We start from the raw sequence: 19966 nt of genomic DNA, 5'->3' as shown, positions 1-19966 counted from the left end.
GTAGTTCAAGTTCAAGGTTATGTGAAAACGCTGCAATTGAAAGCGTAATGGCCGAATTGAGATTGGCGCAATTAAGGAGAGCAAATGAGAGAAGATTGGAACAGCAAATTTTGCAGTTGGAGAATGAAATAACTGACGCTGAAGACGAGGCCGAGTTAGCCCAAGTAAAAGCCCGATTTTATGAGCAATTGGATTCAGAAACGTTGAGCATCGATGATCCACTCACTGAGCTTGAGGTAGAAAAGGGAAGGCAGCATCTCGATCAAAGAAAGGCTATGCCTGAGCCTCAGCCGCGCGTCTTTGCCCCAAAAACAATACCCCCTGAAAAGATCTCAAGTTCGACTAAGGATCCCAATGTTCGCCCTCTTGCTCAGCCTAAAAGGGAGTATGGTGGATCGTCTGAGAAAGTTTTCTACGTTGACGATTTGCTGAAGGCTGTGGTGACGACCAGTAAGGCAATTTCACTGGCGCACGAATTGATGTCTCTTTTCGAGGGGCGGATTTCGTCTGACTAAATGGACAAGTAATTCTTGTGAGGTGTTAGCCAACATACCTGAAGATAAACGAGCACAGCCAATGGAATATCGAAACAGATGTTTTCCAGTTTAAAGTCTTAAAGCAAGACAAACCAGCTACGAAACGAGGTATCCCGTTGACTATTAGTTCCCTTTAAGATCCTGTGGGTTTCGTTTGTCCAGTGGTGCTAGAAGCAAAGAAGATTATGCAGCGGCTGTGGAAACTGCAGTTGGATTGGGACGATCCTGTCCCAGAATATGAGCTGGCCCACTGGGAACGTTGGAAGTCTGAATTATCAGCTTTATCGCAAGTTCAAATACCAAGATGCTATCTCCAGCTACAAGGAGAAGTAAAGGAAATATCTCTCCACCAGTACTCAGACGAGTCAGACGAAGGTAACGGCATGTGCTCCTAACTGCGGTTCGTTTATGAAGATGGGTCCATTCAGTGCTCGTTTCTGGTTGGTAAACCAAAGACGATGCCAGTGAGAGATATTTCAATCCCAAGACTCGAGTAACAAGCTGCAACGTTATCTGCCGAGATTTATCAAGTTTGCAGGGATGAGTTAACCTACAAGATTGACAGAGTCGTATTCTGGACCGATTCTCAAACTACCTTGCAGTACATCAAGAATGAAACAAAGCGTTCCAACACCTACGTAGCTAACAGAATTGCTGAAATTCGTGAGATTACCAGGCCGGACTAATGGAGACACTGTCCTGGAAGGTTGAACCCAGCCGACGACGCCTCGCGTGGCTTAAAGCCTAAAAGGTTATCAAGTCAGCATCGCTGGTGGAAAGGACCAGAGTACTTGTGGCAATCGGAGAACAACTGGCCGAAAACTGAGATTGGCGAAGTTCCACATGACGATCCTGAAGTTCGAAATGAAGCACAAATTCATTCAATCAGGACTGTAAACCCTCACGTTAGAGTTCACTCAGATGCTCGATGCGTGAGCAAACTGACGGTTTACGAGATGATATCGCACTACAGCTCTTGGTTTAAGTTGCAACGTTACGTTGCTTGGCTAGTGCGATTTTGCTACTGGCTGAGGTCCTGGGAAGTCTCCCCAACGACACGAACACTAACCACGGAAGAACAAGGCCGGCAGGGAAGTGAAGACGTCGTCCAAACTTGTAAAGTTGAAACCAGTACTGACGGAAGGAATTCTTCGTGCCGGAGGTCGCTTAAAGGAGGCAGTAGTGCTGTCGTATAACGAAAGACATCCCATAATACTTCCAAGGAACCATCACATCAGTCAGCTGATCGTCCGTCATTGCCACGAAAGTTTAGCCCATGCCGGCAAGGAGCAAACCCTGGCTCAAACAAGGAAAATGTTCTGGATTCTCGGAGGCAGAGGTTTAGCAAAGAGCACCATTAGAAATTGTGTAAAGTGTCGCAGATTGAACGAGATGCCTATGAACCAGATTATGGCTCCCCTTCCTAGAGAGAGATTAGAACCATACAAACCGCCCTTCACGTTCTCTGGTGTCGACTTTTTCGGTCCACTAATGGTTAAGTGGGGCCGCGGTTTAGCAAAGCGCTGGGGATGTATTTTTACTTGTCTGTCCACGCGAGCTGTCTTCCTCGAACTTGTGCCCTCACTGAAAACTGACGATTTCATCATGGCCTTGCGACAGTTCATTAGCCGAAGGGGTCCTCCCAAGGAAATTAGATCAGATGGAGGCACTAACTTTGTTGGCGCGGAGCGCGAGCTCAACGAAGCCATCGACAGGTGGAACCACGCAACAAAGAGGAGTCAAGTGGACCCTTCATCCCCCAGCAGCACCTCACATGTCCGGGGTCTGGGAGTGACTAGTGCAGACTACCAAAAAGCATCTGAAGGCTGTCGCAGGAGATAGATTGCTCGGTGAATTTTGCGTTGCGAACACTGCTAACTGAAGTGGAATCCATTATGAATAATCGTTCAATCGTAGCAGCATCCGATGACCCTGCCGATTTGGAAGCATTAACCCCCAATCACTTCTTGCTGCAGAGGAAGGTGTCTGGGTTACCACCAGGGATTTTCGTCAAGGAAGAACATTTGGGCAGGAAACAGTGGAGAAAGGTCCAATACCTAGCCGACGTCTTCTGGAAGAGGTGAATTAATGAATATCTACCGAGTCTGACTGGGGTCAAAGGCTGGTAAAAGGTCCCGGTGAGAGCTACTGTTGCCACTAGGTAGCTCTCGTAAGTGCCGAGAAATGCCTACCGTCTCAAAAAGGCCCTGCCAGCAAGTCATATGTCACACCTCCACGTTTGGTGACCCTGGTAATACAATGTAGCTGAGTGACAATGGCGAAAGGCGAGCTTCCAGCGGCTTTAAATATCTGGTACCCGTGGCTAAGGGAAGGGCACCCCGACAGAAAATCCCGGGTCCTCCAGGTTGGGGGTTGGGCATGGGGCCAATCACCCCATCCCGTAAAACCAAGCTGATTACGGAAACCGGAAATTTATGTACCCATAACTACCAAGGAGCGAGTTCAGCGGCCTGCTGTCTTACGGGAGACGACTCCATCATCCTGATGGACAGCAGTATGAGGAATGCAGGTGAAAGCCGAAAGGAAACTTGCATGCGGATAAGGGCGTTGACTCACCCTAAGAAGACAGTGAGAGTGGGATGTTGGATCGTGCGTACTATGTACAGCACCGGAAAGACTGCTCAGGTTTGCAGAGAGATGGCAAAGTACAAGGTGGAGATCCTAGGGATCAGTGAGTGTCGATGGACAGGGTCTGGGCAGGTTAGGACACAAACAGGAGAGAATATAATATTCGCCGGCAGAAACGACAACCAACACCAAAGCGGTGTGGCCATTATGATGAGCAAGGAGGCATCTAGGGCCTTGGAGAGCTGGAACCCTGTGAGCGATAGAATAATAACAGCCAGGTTCAACTCCAAGCACATAAAAACAACAATTATTCAAGTCTATGCACCGACCAATGACGCTGACACCGATGAAAAAGACGGGTTCTATGATCTACTGCAACAGGTGTATGACAGAACACCTCGACATGACATCATGATAACTATGGGCGACTGGAATGCAAAGTTAGGGCACCAGTTGGAGGGCGAAAACGGAGTGGTTGGTAAGCACGGTTTAGGAAGCGAAAGATCTGATAATGGTGAGAGGTTTATAGAGTTTTGTGCGGCCAACAACATGGCCATCACAACGACCATGTTCCCCCACAAAGACATCCATAAGTACACTTGGACCTCTCCAGATGGAAGAACAAGGAATCAAATCGACCATATAGCTGTTAATGGAATATTTAAGAGATCGGTACAGGACGTCAGGGCTTTCAGAGGAGCCGATGTAGGAAGTGATCACAACTTGGTTGTTGGAAATATTCGATTAAAGACAAGTGGGGTGGTTAGAAAGCAAGGCGAACTGACTGCACGGAAATATGAGCTGAGCAAGTTAAAGGTGCCTGAGATTAAACAAAGGTTTGTCTTAGAGCTTAAGAACAGATTTAGCTGCTTGGCAGGAACTGAGTCAGATGAAACAGGAGAAGATGACACCCAGAATGCCGAAAGCGTCGAGGAGAAATGGTCGAACATCAAGAAGGCCTACAGCGAAACGGCAAAATCAGTTCTTGGTCATAGACAAAGGAAGAGCAAAACTTGGATAAGTGCAACAAGTTGGAGAAAAATTGACGAAAGAAAGAAATTGAAGAAGAAGATAGAGGAGACAAGATCAGAAAGGATAAGAGATAGAAGGAGAATAGAATACAATGACAAGAACAAGGAAGTAAAGAGAAGTTTGAGAGCGGACAAGAGGGAATGGGCAAATGCGCTTGCAAGGGAAGCCGAGTAGGCTGCAAGGTATGGCAACCTCAAAGAGGTGTATGAGGTAACGAAGACGTTATGCAACGACCGGCCACGAAGAATGAACATGGTGAAAGACCAGGATGGAAAGCTATTAACAACAGAAGAGGAGATCAGACATAGGTGGCAAGAACATTTCGACAGTGTCCTGAACCGGCCTGATCCAGTGGCCCCCCGCAGTTGTTGATGATAGACAGCCAAACGAAATAGATGTCAGCGACGAATGTATCACCCGACAGGAAATAAAGCAGGCTCTGAAGAATATAAAGAATGGCAAAGCAGCTGGAATGGATTCAATCACAGCAGAGCTATTGAAGGCTGACATAGAGACAACCGCGTGCGTGCTAGAAGACCTATTTCGCACGATGTGGGAGACAGAGGAAATCCCGGAGGACTGGAATTGTGGTCTGATCGTTAAGCTTCCCAAAAAGGGGAATCTTACTGACTGTGGTAACTGTTATCTGTACCAGCGAAAGTTATGGGAAGAGTAATTATTACTAGACTGCACGATGCAGTGGATGGGATGTTAAGGGAAGAACAGGCAGGTTTCAGAAGGGGGCGAAGCACGACTGAACACATCTTTGTGCTTCGAAATGTCATCGAACAATCGCTGGAATGGAATGCAAGTCTGTATACCTGTTTTGTAGATTATGAGAAAGCATTTGATAGTGTCCACCGCGAAACACTGTGGAGGATAATGCAGTCTTATGGAATACCATCAAAGTTCATTAGAATGGTCAAACTGTTTTACAGCAACACCAAGTGTGCAGTGATCGATGGAGCAGGCAAATCGGATTGGTTTACCGTGAAAGCAGGTGTAAAACAAGGTTGTGTAGTGTCATGGTTTCTCTTCCTGTTGGTAATAGACTGGATTATGTGTAGGACTACAGAGCAAGGTAATACGGGGATTCGATGGAAGATGATGTGACAGCTTGAAGACTTAGACTATGCCGATGACATTGCGCTCATTTCCAGCACATGGGCGCAAGCACAAACGAAGTTAGAAAGACTGGGGAGCAACAGTGAAGGTACGGGTTTGAAGATAAACATCGATAAAACGAAGGTGCTCAGACTCAATGCAAGAAGACAAGATCCTATGAAGATAAACGGCACTGATGTAGAGGATACAGACAGCTTTGTCTATCTAGGGTACACTGTTAACAACTTGGGTGGTGCCGAACAGGACATTCGGAGTAGGTTAGGTAAAGCTAGAAGTGTTTTTCATCGACTTTCAAAGGTGTGGAGAACAGGTGAATTCCGCCGAGAAACTAAGATGAGGATCTTCAAGTCAAACTTCATTTCTGTCCTGTTATATGGATGTGAGACTTGGAGAATGACAAAAGCGGACGAAAAAAGGCTTGACACCTTTCTTCACAAATGCCTAAGGAGAATCTTGAAAGTCCATTGGCCCATGCGCGTGTCTAATGATGAAATTCGGAGAAGAGCAGGAATCGAAAAGATCAGTTCACAAGTACGACGAAGGCGATGGAAGTGGATAGGTCATGTTCTGCGTATGGCACCTAACCGAAACCCACACGTGGCATTATCCTGGGCACCAAGCGGGAAAAGAAGCAGAGGACGGCCAAGGGAAACATGGCGGAGAACGGTGGAGAAGGAACGCGCTGAGCTGGGACTAACATCGTGGGCTGCAGCAGCAGCTGTGGCCAAGAATAGGGACAGATGGCGAACATTGATGTCCGGCCCTATCCCCCACCAGGGGGCAAGGAACTAAGAGAGAGACCGAGTCTGACTGAAAGAGGAAAGTGGCTAAGAGACCAAAGGAAGGTTAGAGCGGGCGACCTGGTGCTCGTTTTGGAAGAGAATGTCCCTCACAACAAGTGGGCTGTGGGTCGTGTAACTGAGGTCTTTGAGGGAAGAGATTCAGAGGTGCGATCCGCTAAGGTGAAGACGTCAAGCAAGGAGTTACATCGTCCAATCGTGAAGCTGTGCCTATTAGATGGAGAGGAATGAAAGACACTTACGAGGATAAACAAACGCTTAAACTTTGACGTTTGTGTGGCCGCTGTCGTGTCTTTCGTGCTTAAGAGCTTCTGACTCAGAGATCCAGGCAGCGGCCGGAAGAAGGGGGTCGGCCGATCTCTACCATATTTATACGGTATGGAGGCCTTACCTAACTAGTAACCATGGTAACATTTTTTGATTGATTGACTTTATTGTTTTCGAGAACAGACCACACCCACCCCCACCCCCACAATTACTGCAAAATACTCACAATTGATAACACTGTGCTTAAAAACCGTAAAAAGGGAAGAATAATTGCATTTATGATAATTTCATTAACAGAAACACGAAAATTCCAAATTTGGGAATGACATGTCTATCAAAATGCCGTTGCCATGGTGATGCCAAGTTCCTGACACAATAACCTAATCTACCAAATTATTTCCAGATAAATTTAAGAAAAACTCGCAAAAATTAGGCTTTTGGTTGAATCTTGAAAAAGTGATTTATTTCTGACATAAGTAGAAAGTGAAAAAAAAAAATAAGGTCATCGCAAATAACGAAAAAAGGGCGTATTTTGCACGAGAGGAATAAATGTTGGGCAAATTATTTCTTTGAACCTACGTTACAAACTGGAGTAATTTTAAAAACCCTAGTCAGACACCCCTTGCAATCCGTGAAATCCGCGATTTCCGATGCCAATGAAACTATGAAAACTGTATGGTGAAGAGAAATCTTACTGCACCGCCGCAAGTTGTGTTACTGGAAGTCTGTTGAATAACCTTTTGCAGTTCCCCAGTGATATCATTTATTTAGACACGCTCCGCGTGAAATATAATACGGAAAATCCTGTATGACAACTTTAACAAAGGCGTGGCTGACTAGGGTCACTAAACGCCAAATCGAAGTTTAGAAGAACGAGGAGTGGAAACCCACAGCTAAGGAAATTTCATACAGCTGCGTTTCAGGTTACACTAACCGGGTAATAAATTCGTTGATGGGTGCGATGTCTACCGCTCAATGGTGGTGTGGAGAATGTGTCTCAATTATACGCTGCGTCAGCTAAGTTAGTGATGTAATGTAGTAGAAGATCGCTACTTTTGACAGAAGCAATGCTTGTGAAAGCAATCTTAAAATTTGAAACTGTCTATTCGCACCAAAACTTAGTGTCACAACTTACAAATATCCCACTCGTAGGTTTGGGCATTTTCACAACGTTTTGACTCGGGGAAGGAAAATTTCATAATTCAAACTCAAACTTTGAATGGTATGAGACACTTCTCAGGAAAGAGTGTTAATATTTTACCCTTAAATTAACCTATTTCACCCTACTAGTTTGCTAGGTTAAAAGACGTCATCCAAGTTGATTTTTGTTTTTGTCTTTCATTGAAATTCTACGAGATAGCGATGCGCCGGCTAATCAAACTCAAACCATTCCCCCCCCCCCCCCCCCCCGCGGCCAAAAGAGTTCTGTGTAGGCGAGCAGCGACATTGTGTACAGACTGAAGTTGTTTTTCTCTTGTTGCTGGTGTTGTTGTCGTTTTTGAGGTTTTAAGCTTAGAGAAACTACCTATATCCTACTAATATCTACTAATGTGTTAAATTAAAAAAAACTTCCTGCAGGTTAATTTTTTGGCTTTTCTTTGAGTGATGCGTGAGGTTATTAAACTCGAACCAGCTAACATTAGTGAATCCCACAGTAGGGCTTTCCACAAGTTGCTCGAGATTTGCCAAAAAGTTGCACGAAATTTCTCAAAAAGATGCCCACACGGTGCTCCAAAAATCCCAAAAAGTTGCTTCTGATAATAAAAGTTGCTCGAAAAATGCTCCAAAAAATCTAAAACGCTGCTTCTAATCAAGATAATTGCTCTAAATATATGCTTTTTTCCCTTTGAGGATAAGATTTCTAAGCAGTTTTATGCAATTTTACTGCAAAAGAAAGTATCTATATAACATATTAAGAGGACAATTTGTTAAATAACAAGGCCTTCATTGACTGAGAAAAATCGTGAAGATTTCGATGACGTTATGTTTGATGACGAGTTCTGTAATGTTTTAATACAGAATGAGCCGAAAGTTAAAACGTCTTCAGATGTTCCTCGAAAATCTTCGGCAAGCTTCGTAAATCTACGGAAACGTTCGTATTGCCTTTGAACAACACTCGGATAATCTTCAGAAATCTTCGGTCTGGAAATTGCCCAGAATGCAACAAGTTGCTCGAGAGGAAAAAAAGTTGCTCGAAGGGGAAAAAGTTAGGGAGCAACTTGTGGAAAGCCTTATCCAACAGTACTGGATTTTATATCTGTCATATTGTTCAATTTACCATCAGCACCACAGTAACGAAGATTACACCGGTGTTGTGGAGGTGTTCGATTAAAGTAATAAACGAAGTAATCTCCGCAGTTTCGCACATAAATGTTGATGGACCAAGCGCAGGTGTTTTGGTCCCAGTTAAAGCAGACCTGTCTGGTGACTTGACCATCTTCCACTGTAGGGTGAGCACCGTTTAACCAGCCAGTGGCGTCTGCTCCACAGTGGCCCACGGGAACAACTGTCGTGGCCATTTTGGTTCCTGCGTCTCCCAGGAATCGAAACCAGGCGGGACCAAGTGATTCGTCACATCCGGAAGGTTCACGATTAGGTGTGTTTTTCCTGCCAGCGTTGATCAGAGCATGGTAGTAAATGCATTCTAAGAAAAGGAAATTTATACTTGTTTTAAAACGAAAAAAAAAATCGCTGAGCAGGCTGTAACGTCACTGTGCAATCTGCTTCCCTGCGGAGACTAAAGTGTTTAACAGTGCGTCCATGAGAGAACAGGGCAGAAACAGGCAATAGGTGATACAGCTCAAATCACCGATTTCGCCCAAACTTAGCATAAATGTTGGGTATGGTGAGCTATTCACTGTGGCAAAACATTAGCTCAAAATATTTTATTCCCTTGGAGTTATGGCTCCTTTTGCAAAATTGGCCATTTTTCACTAATTTATGCATATTTAATTAGCTAACTTTGAATGACCAGTTCCACAAGAAAAAAAGACTTCTGAAAATAAAATTCACTGCATTATATTCTGTGGTTATAAGGCTTTAAGTACAACAATTTACTTCAACCGTCCGATTTGATTTCTTCTCCTCAAACAGATTTTTGGAAGGTACACATTTCGTACTGCTGGAAATAGCCTTCAATTAGTGCCAAATATCTCCCATGAGCAACAACTAATATACATTATTCTTACATGGGTAATGAAATCCATCATTTAACTTCACAAAAATGGCAAAAAATGTTTGGGGACCAATATATTTTATTCTCACTGAGGAACTAAACACACGTGACTTAACGATTTCTTGCTATTTCATCAAAATTCACCGAAACACAGAAGCCATTTATTTACTCAATTTGGCACAAAAGTGGTACAAAATAGCTAATCAAGCGTACATCTATTGATAACAATCAAAATATTGGCGAAGAAAAGGCACCTAGGGCATTTTTCGGAGCATTTTCAGAGCCATATAAGCTTCCTAATTCGGCAATGTTGTGATTGAAAATGTAAATACAACAGCGAAAGATTTTCTTCACAAGCTCGCTCAATCCAACATCTAGGCACATCAAAGTTAAGAAACAAGAAAGTAATGCTACATACATACCACTTATCGACACTTAGATGCTTTCCTCTGAAGATTTTGTTCTTCTTGCTGTACTTCGATCTCAGTTGACATGTGTACTGTTGCTTTGAGGCGCGCTGAACTCAGCCAATCCATCGTGGTTCATACTTCGTGAAAGGTATAAACAGGTTGTCAATTCAAAGAGCTGTTCAAAGTTCACGGAGGGACAGTTATCTCAGCCAGTTTACATGATATAAATTTAACTGGAAATAAACAGCCGCTATCCCCCGCCATCTTGGATTTATATTGAGCCTGCCGTTTCAGTCAGCGGTACGGCCTGTTCACGTGTCCTCACGCGCGACCACACGCGTGTGACCACGCGTGTTCATAGATATATTTGCTTTTCCTCCGCGAATATTCGCTTTTGTCATGGTAAGTAGATTGCGTTTGTTATTTACATGACAGTATTTTCAATTTGTCTTAGCAAAAAAAATTTGCTCCGCTACAGCTTGATGTGTGTACTGCAATGCTCATTTGTAGTTCAGTTTCCAGTTATTTCTTTTCGCTGGTGGGAGACCTGATGCAAAAGAGACTAGAACGCTAGAACTGGGAAACCCGTGCAATCCGAACGGAGTTTCCGGAAAAATTACTGTTCAGTAAAAGAGTTCCAGAATTTTTCTGCTCAACGATCGTCATGCAGGACAACGGTGAATCTAGAACACGTATATGTAACGATGAAATCAAAATGTCAACGTCTCCCAGTCACTTCCCAGACATTTGTATTTTTTAGTTATCGGTTGTTCAAATTCCCTTCGCCTGGGGAAAAAAGTTATTAATACCGCACATAACGATTACATGCTTTGATTAAATTCCTCTACCTAATGAAGAACTTTGTGGGGTCTTAAAAAGGAGAGAAGGTACAGATTTAGTCTCCAAGCGGCCAAAAATTAATATAACAGGAAGACTATTTAACCCTTTCAGTGCTAAGTTTCTCAAAAAACCGGGTTTTTTACCGTTAAACTAAATTTGTGGTGCTATGATCCTGAATTTCCCTTAACTTTGCTTAAAAAGCACTTTTCCACAATGCAGCAAGATTTTGATGAAGATTGCATGGAAATTGTTTCCATTGTTTTTTATTGCTCCTTTTCCTTTCGTTCTTCTCGGCTTTGTTTTTTCCACTTCTTTCTTGTGTATCCGTCCTTCCTTTAGACCAAAAAAGTTTTGATTAAAACATTGGTATACCCTGAAAAGAGGACCTCGAACCTTTACAGGTGTTCTCTGGCCTGTTTAAGCACCGATTTTGCACCTAAAAGTGATTGACTTTTTCTCAATTAGCTCTGTCAGGATACGAACGATGCACAAAATGAATAGTTATTTGAAAAGGTTAAACCTAGCTCTATCAGATGCTTATCACTAGAATCGGCTGACTATCAAATTAATGACGTCATAAGTGGTTCATTGACTGCTCCTCCAAATGTCGACAAAAGTCGACTTTAGCAGTTAAAGAGTTAAACAGAAGGAACAGATGGACACAGGCCATGCTAACAACCTGACAACCGCCATTTCGTCGAATGTCCACACTCGCCCCCTCCCTTACCTCCCAAAAATCACAGAAACAACAAAAAACAATGAGCATACTCGTTTTAAATTCAATTTAGTGTATTTTTACAATTATTTAGGTGAATTAGTTAGTCTTTTTAATCTTTTTTTTTATTTTTTTAAATTTTTTTAAATTGATCTTTTATTTTTTATTTATACAAATTGTAATTTTTTTAATGTAGATTTGTAATTTTTAATTGTAAATAACTTGTAAAGCGCTATTGGTTAGCAATAGAAATAGCGCTATATAAATAAAAGTATTATTATTATTATTAACCTGATATAAGATGAAAGAACTGGCTGATTTTTAATGGTTTCCGACATTTCAGAGACTACCCGTATTTATAAGCGCCCAACCTCGAATAAGCGCCCACCTAGCAAATCGAATAAGCGCCTACCTTGAAGGTAGGAAAAAATAATAAGCGCCCACAGGTTCTTAACAGGTTCTTAATTTCTAAAACTGATTAAAAATGTTTACTTTTAGGAAAATATGATATGATTAGTGCTTTATTTTGGCATAACCCTCAAGGTCCAAAAATTTAATTAGCGCTCAGGGCGCTTAATCGAATAAATACGGTACTTATTCTGATGAAAACGAACATTCGTGGAGGAAAAGTAAATATATCTATGAACACGCGTGTGGTCGCGCGTGATGACACGTAAACGGGCCGTACCGCTGACTGAAACGGCAGGCTCAATATAAATCCAAGATGGCGGGGGATAGCGGCTGTTTATTTCCAGTTAAATTTATATCATATAAACTGACTGAGAGAACTGACCCTCTGTGAACTTTGAACAGCTCTTTGAATGACTTTATTGACAACCTGTTTATACCTTTCACGAAGTACGAACCACGATGGATTGGCTGAGTTCAGCGCGCCTCAAAGCAACAGTCAACTGAGATCGAAGTACAGCAAGAAGAACAAAATCTTCAGAAGAAAGCATCTAAGTGTCGATAAGTGGTATGTATGTAGCATTACTTTCTTGTTTCTTAAGTTTGATGTGCCTAGATGTTGGATTGAGCGAGCTTGTAAAGAAAATCTTTCGCTGCTGTATTTACATTTGCTATCACAACATTGCCAAATTAAGAAGCTTATATGGCTCTGAAAATGCTCCGAAAAATGCCCTAGGTGCCTTTTCTTCGCCAATATTTTGATTGTCGTCGATAGATGTGCGCTTGATTAGCTATTTTGTACCACTTTTGTGCCAAATTGAGTAAATAAATGGCTTCTGTATTTCGGTGAATTTTGATGAAATAGCAAGAAATCGTTAAGTCACGTGTGTTTAGTTCCTCAGTGCGAATAAAATATATTGGTCCCCAAACATTTTTTGCCATTTTTGTGAAGTTAAATGATGGATTTCATTACCCATGTAAGAATAATGTATATAAGTTGTTGCTCATGGGAGATATTTGGCACTAATTGGAGGCTATTTCCAGCAGTACGAAATGTGTACCTTCCAAAAGTCTGTTTGAGGAGAAGAAATCAAATCGGACGGTTGAAGTAAATTGTTGTACTTAAAGCCTTATAACCACAGAATATAATGCAGTGAATTTTATTTTCAGAAGTCTTTTTTTCTTGTGGAACTGGTCATTCAAAGTTAGCTAATTAAATATGCATAAATTAGTGAAAAATGGCCAATTTTGCAAAAGGAGCCATAACTCCAAGATAATAAAATATTTTGAGCTAATGTTTTGCCACAGTGAATAGCTCACCATACCCAACATTTATGCTAAGTTTGGGCGAAATCGGTGATTTGAGCTGTATCACCTGTTGCCTGGTCCTCTCTTGGATGCACACTTAAGATCTACTCTGCCACCTAAGGTCGCCGTAATTTTGGACTTATAGGCGATCTGAACAAAAACGACGTTTGGCGATTTTAGGCGACTTAATTAAAGCGAATAAAGGCAAAGTAACTTTGGGCCATCTAAAGTTAAAATTGTAGAGCAATTTTACCAGCCAATGTGCAGGCTGAACCCATTCAGAGAACTAAATGCGTTATGCATAATCTTACATCAACCCTTTTACACTACATTGAAAATGAAATGAAAATGAACTGACATGAAGCTTCCACAGTAATCTTTTAGAAACAATAAATATAGAAAAAATACGCTAGAAAGTGTTCATGTTAGTTTCTCTGCTATGTAAGAAGCTCGGAATATCATTTTTCTGAGATATCTATTCTTTATTGATCTTGCTGAATTAATTTGTCGCTAAATTCTGTAATATTTATTAGGCAAGATTACGTTAGCTTTTGTAACTAAGAACTAACGTATGTTTTAATACTTTCTATCAGCATGTTACATGCAGCCTGAATAACCTCGCCCAGTTTGATTGTATCAAACCAGTAGTTTCCACTGACCGCATTCTCTCCTTCACTTGCCTTGATTTCGGAGCATGAATCAGCTGGCAACTCGGGAATGGAGCCCAAAGGAGCTGGAAATAGACAATTAAAAACCAGCTTCACTTTTCTTGATTAACTGCAATTAGCCATGTTCAAAACGAGCAGGGGACTGGGTACGAATATTGAATATCGATTGCACTGAAAAACTGGGCCCGTTATTTGAAAGAGCATCCAAAAATTAGTAACTCAACCAAATTTGAGAGTTATTGGTTTAAACGCATAGCTATGGTTCACTTTTAGAAATTGCTAAAATAAGAGAGCTTAGTATGGATTGGAGGGACAGCTGTCCATCCAGCCATACTATTAAAAAAGCTCTCTTATTTTAACGATTTTTAAAAGAGTTCCATGCCTTTGCGTTTAAACCAATAACTCTCAAATTTGGTTGAGTTACTAATTTTTGGATGCTTTTTCAGATGACGGGCCCAGTTTTTCAGTGCAATCGATATTCAATATTCGTACCCAGTCCCCTGCTCGTTTTGAACATGGCTAATTACAGGAGGAGGAGGCAAATGATTTCCATTAAGGCTTTTACTTCGTGTACCGGACACAGATGACGTAAAATAATAGAAACAAAATACAACAAACAATACTGAGCAAAATACAATGACTCACAAAACAATGGTTAAACAATGTGTTCTCATTTGTGTTCTGTACCCGAAGTAAAAGCCCCAGTTTAGCCAAGCGGGACACATGTGTTGCGGAAACAAGAATATGTATTTTCCTCAGGATTAAAAAAAAAATCGGATAAAAATGTTGCTTTCCAGAAATAAGTTGCACAGTTTAGCCACTATGGAAGCAATATTGACTAGGTTGTGCGCATGCGTGACTGATTAATTTAATTTCATGTAATTTAATCCATTTTCACTGCACAGTACAAACTTAAGATATTATACAAACAATAAAAAGAGCTACAGCTATATAAGGAAAAAAAAGACGTAGTGAGAAAAGACTAGAAGAGGAAAATTAGAACCATGCGTGCTACGGTGCTAGTATACACAAAGATACCTACATATATATTAAAAAATAAAAACAATTTAAGGAAAGGAAATATGAAAAAGAAAATGTGACCTCTCACACGAAAACGTTCCTTACGGAATCCGTGTGTTCGGCGAAACGAAAATAAGCGAACGGATGAAGATGAACGCGTACGGCTACACGGATGTAATTTTTTGTCGCACGGATAAAGTCGAACGTCTACATGGATGTAAATTTTTGTTACACGGATGAAGGTAAACGGCTACGCGGATGTAATTTTTTTTTTCACACAGATGAAGTCAAACGGCTACACGGATGAAAAAGAAGGCCGCCATTGTTTAACTGTCCCGCGTTGCGAAATCATTTCAAAGTCAAAACATTCAAGCAGATTTTTTCTCTTATTTGTTCGTTTTTATGTTTCTACGCGCGTCACACAATTTTGTAGAAGAAGGCCGCCATTGTTTAACTGTCCCGCGCTGTGATATCTTTCCAAAGTCAAAGCATTCAAGCAGATTTTTTTCCCTAAGTTTTTCGCTTTTATGCCTCTTTTCAGCGAGAGAGCGTGTTCGCAGCAACGGGCCGACAGTGTATTCCAACGTAACACGAGGTAATATTTATCTTAGATCTCAAATCAGAAGCGCTCGAAATTCCGTCAAGCAACGAAACATTTTCTCGTATCTCGTTGAATTGAACTTAGTTTTTAGGTTTAGATAAATTTTTTTATCGATGATCGAATGTTATAAAAGCGAAGATATTTCAAGAGCAGAAAAAAAACCGTGTTCGTTTAAAACGAGGTGTTTGTAAACATCACATTTACTGAGGTGCAGTTTTTAGTTCATGCCATTTAAACGTCTGTAAACTTTCTTGTATGTGTAGCGTGTAGCTTGAGGCGCTTCAAGGGCTGACAAAACTTTAAACGGATAGCTTTTGCTGTTCGAGCGGCTAAAAGTTTTCTTTGTATGGAACGGTTGAACGGCTAGTAAATTTCTACACACGGAGCGGCCACACGGCTCGAATGGCTAGTAAATTTCTTCACACGGAACGGCTACACGGCTCGAACGGCCAGTAAATGTCTTCACACGAAACAGCTACACGGCTCGAACGGCTAGTAAATTTCTTCACACGGAACGGCTGCATGGCTCGAACAGCTAGTCAATTTCTTCAGACGGAACGGTAAAACGGCTCGAACGGCTGATCATTTTTTTTACACGGAACGGCCACACGGCACAAACGGCCCTTAATTTATGTTACACGGATAGCTTACACGGTTTAAACGGCATCCCTTTCCGTGCACACGGCTACTGAACGGCAAACGCGCGGCTATCCGTGTCAAAACGGCAAGTCCTAAGGAACGTTTTCGCGTGAGAGGTCACAAATGCTTTTAAAAAGGAAAACAGTTATGATGTTCAAGTAACACGTGGGTGGTCAGGACAAAAGTCCTTGCTCTTGTAAAACCTGTCTGTAACGTTGCTAAAAGCAGGACTGGTTGAGATTGTCATTCCTAAGCCTATCAGTTTAGTTATTCCATAAGTATGGAATTATATTAGAAAATATTGCTTCACAATACCTCTTTTACTAGGCCGTGCCATGTAAGCTCGATGACTGGCAGGAACATAATCTTCAGGTTTAGCTTCCTTGGTACGCTTGTTTAACTCGCACATGCCTTCATCGATGGCATAATTTAAGCTTTGGCATCTGATGTCATCGTTACACGCCTTCATGCACTGAGGCCAGTTTGCGACTTTGGTCTTGTTGAAGGCGTGTCCTTTTAACATCATGCCGTAGACGGATCTATGTTCTTCGTAACATGACTGGGTGGCTGTTGCAAAAACAGTTTGGCACAGAATGAGGAATGCTGTTATAGCACTATATCGCCCTTCAAACATTATCAAAATGAAAACGCTGTCATGGGACCTGTACAACGGAAAAGGATAAGATAAATGCTTTCCTAAAAAGACAACAAAACAACAGCAAGAACAACCACGACGACAACAAAAACAGGCGCGAGCCTTTCTCTAAAACTAAACATACCGGGGAGAAAGGCTGAGGTTTAAACTAACCCAACATGACTTGAAACATTAACAAAATGTTATTTTTAAGAGGTTTAAGCAATGCTGCTGATCATAATGATCATAGCCGTCATATTGCGACAGGCGTTTATTTTCTTCGAACTTGACATACTTTTGTTTGGTTTTATTCTAGCCCCCTCCCCCCACCACCATATTAAAGTTACTGAAGGATTGATAAAAGGCTGAAGAATAATAATTTCAACACAATAACAATCAGTAGAAGCTGTTACCTACTGTCCACAAAGAGTGATTATTACAACTTTGTACCTTTACGTACTATCCAGGGGCCCGCTTCTCGAAAGCCCCGAAAACGTTTCGGGCCCATTAAGCCATTTTAAATTATCTGTATTTTAAAAACAGAGAGGTGTATAGGCCTAAAACTTTGTATGAATGAAACGTCTGCTCATATGAAAAACATCATGGAATTAAACAGCTCTATCATTATAAGGTTTGAGATTTTGCTATGGCTTTTCGGGACCTTTGAGAAACGGGCTCCAGGTGCTTCTTAAACCTCCTGAAAACGAGAACTCATACTTCCTGTGATTTAACTGTAGCCACAGGAAAGAAATTTTGTTTGGTAAGAGAATTAAACTGAATACTTTTTTCTTTTGTTTGCCATACAAAACACATTCAAAATATGGTGCTCGTTTTCGACGGAAACTCAGGAATTTGTTTTTCAGTTATTAGTATCTGATCAATCTTTTCTAAAATGGAATGCAAAAAGGACACAAAGTTAACTTTGTACCAAAGTAATAGCTAAACATAATAAGTGCTTTCGTGCAAAGCAATAAATGCTAGCGGCTCAAAAAACAAAAAAAAACAAGGCATCAATTACCCAATGGTCTACCGATCTTTCACTGCTTTGTTTGAACACTCAATATAAAGTGCTCAGAACAAAGAGGTCAACTGTATTCAATTTTGTGTTTCATCACAAAAGCTATTATTTTCCCTAGTTATGGAGAACTGATAGTGTAGCTCACCTATTTAGGTAGATTTTCAAATGATTTAGTGCCGAGTTGACAATTTCGACATTGAAGTTCAGTGTGATGCCATTAGCAAATAATCTCTTTGGCAAGGTGTTCGTACACAACAATGTTTTTTTTTTCTTGAATTAATTAAGGTTTTGATATTTGGTTGCGAAAATGTTTAAATTCTTCCCTAAAAGTTGTGGGCAAATTCCCGGTGTAACGTGTTGCTGTTTTTTTTTTCTGTTTCATTTTTTTCAGCTCCTAGAAAAATAACACAAAACGATTCGCCACGCAATGTACAAATTCAACAAGCAATTACGCCACAATGTCATGCTAAATAATATTGTTTTAGTATAAGAGTAGGATCAAAAGTAGATAATTTCAGCCATGCAATAAAAAAATGCTGAACACTGTCACGTCAAAAAAGCATAAAAACATACATTCCCTATCAGCGACTTCTCTCAATTTTAATGAAGTGAATAGACTGTATCGCATTTGATTTTAATGCTCGCACATTCTAAGTTTTTCTTTAATCTTGCGAACCAAGGTACATCACTTCATTTTAAAGTAACCAAAATAAGTTAATAATTTATTACCACGCGTTTTCCATTAAAAAGAAAAAGAAAACAAAATCCCTTAAAATCCAAAGTAGGTAGTCGTTTTTAGTTGAAAATTATAAGCTTTTTTTATTTATTACTAAGTTTATTAAAGAGTGATCGAAAGTTTCATAAATGGAAATTTAATGTTTTTGCGGTAAACATAAAGTATTCGAGCTTTCTTTGGAAGTTTAATTAAAATTAAAAAAAAAAAAAAACTGTCCCCACCGATCAATTATTTATTAATGAAGGATCTTACTCTCACAAATTACTGTTTAGGGCAAAGAAGCTAACCGCTATGTTATAGCTTCGCCCTTTCTTCCACCTTGTTTTTCTTAGTTACGAGGAGCTGTATAACTAACTCAGATCAATTTGCTGGCGAGTTGTTAATTTTAACTGGTTGACAATTTTCCGTTGTTAACCTTTCGTGTTTTTTTTTTTTGTCTTCCACATTAAGGCTGTTCAATCAAAAGAAGATTTCTTTTACCAGGCCCCAAGGATATAACACTAACGATATACAAACGATTTGACTAAAAATTATAACAATTTATCAAAAGAAATTTTTAATTTATCATCTCGAGTTTTTGACATAAAAAGGAGATAAAACAAAAAAATTCGTTAAGAATTAATCATTCTAAGATCGAATACGTGTTCACTTTAAAATAACCAAAAAATGTATCTGTAGCACAGATAATTATAAGGAAGATAATCGTTTCTTCTAACTCGTTCCTTTCCGCACGACTATAAAAAAACCGAGTGCTAAAAACCAATGTCAGTGGCAAAGCTGGTGACTTTAGTAAATATTATTAAATCTCCATTTAAATTTCACTCGTTTCATATCGCATGTGTGATTACAGTAGTTGTATTAAGCTGACCACGAGAATAAGGGAAAACTGACTGACTTACCGCTTTGGTTGTCTTTGGTGTTATAAGTTCTTCTCACCTGAAGTGTTTGGCGAGTAATCCTCAAGAAGGAGGAGAGTAGTAATAGGTGAATCAAATGAATAACACCTCTGAATTAACCGCTTTTATCGCAGTAGTCCAGGCATTTTGTAATCAGACCTACTACTAATTGCAACAGAAGCTTTCTCAACGTAAACTAGTTAGGAATGGCCTATACAATAACATACTAAAAGTCTCTAAAGATTCAAGCTTGGGAACACCTCCAAATACGATCAACGTCTAACTCGCTTTCTGCTGCAACATGAAAACGAGGCTATAAACAGGAAGTTGCTGTTTACGGCTGTTTTATTGGTATAAATCATGCCTTTTCTTTAAAATTAAGAACATACTCTTAATACAATGTTTCCCTGGCCTTAATCTTAAAATAAAGACCCATAAAAGAGCAATTTTTAAAATGCTAAGTTATTCGAAAGTTTACATGAGGGTGTGAATGGGGGGGTCCACATGTCGGTAGTCGGTTAAAAATTCCTTACTTTGTCGGATGTCGGT

At 40.6% G+C, this 19966-nt stretch overlaps 1 protein-coding gene across 1 annotated transcript; it reads right to left on the bottom strand.

Moving 5' to 3' along the window:
• Nucleotides 1-8580: 8580 nt before the first annotated feature.
• On the bottom strand, nucleotides 8581-19503 carry LOC144666709 (pancreatic secretory granule membrane major glycoprotein GP2-like). The gene is made up of 4 exons (XM_078528091.1): nucleotides 19421-19503; nucleotides 16449-16795; nucleotides 13789-13938; nucleotides 8581-8993 (listed from the first exon to the last, which is right to left on the bottom strand). Exons 2-4 carry the CDS (start codon nucleotides 16765-16767, stop codon nucleotides 8581-8583), a joined length of 882 nt encoding a protein of 293 aa, XP_078384217.1. The 5' UTR covers nucleotides 16768-16795; nucleotides 19421-19503.
• Between the last annotated feature and the right edge of the window lie 463 nt (nucleotides 19504-19966).

Source organism: Oculina patagonica, chromosome 9 (assembly GCF_052425735.1).
Source record: "Oculina patagonica isolate OP01 chromosome 9, crgOcupat, whole genome shotgun sequence".
NCBI lineage: Eukaryota > Metazoa > Cnidaria > Anthozoa > Scleractinia > Oculinidae > Oculina > Oculina patagonica.
Note: the sequence above shows the minus strand (reverse complement) of the source record. Positions and strands in the feature narration are given on the sequence as shown.

Bases quoted from the DNA above. Each gene is read 5' to 3' on its own strand.
- LOC144666709 (XM_078528091.1), bottom strand. From the start codon at position 16,767: ATGTTTGAAGGGCGATATAGTGCTATAACAGCATTCCTCATTCTGTGC. The intron at 13,939-16,448 runs GTATTGTGAAGC...GTCTATTTCCAG, and splicing joins GGCACGGCCTAGTAAAAGAG to CTCCTTTGGGCTCCATTCCC. The intron at 8,994-13,788 runs GTATTAAAACAT...TCCTTTTCTTAG, and splicing joins ATGTAACATGCTGATAGAAA to AATGCATTTACTACCATGCT.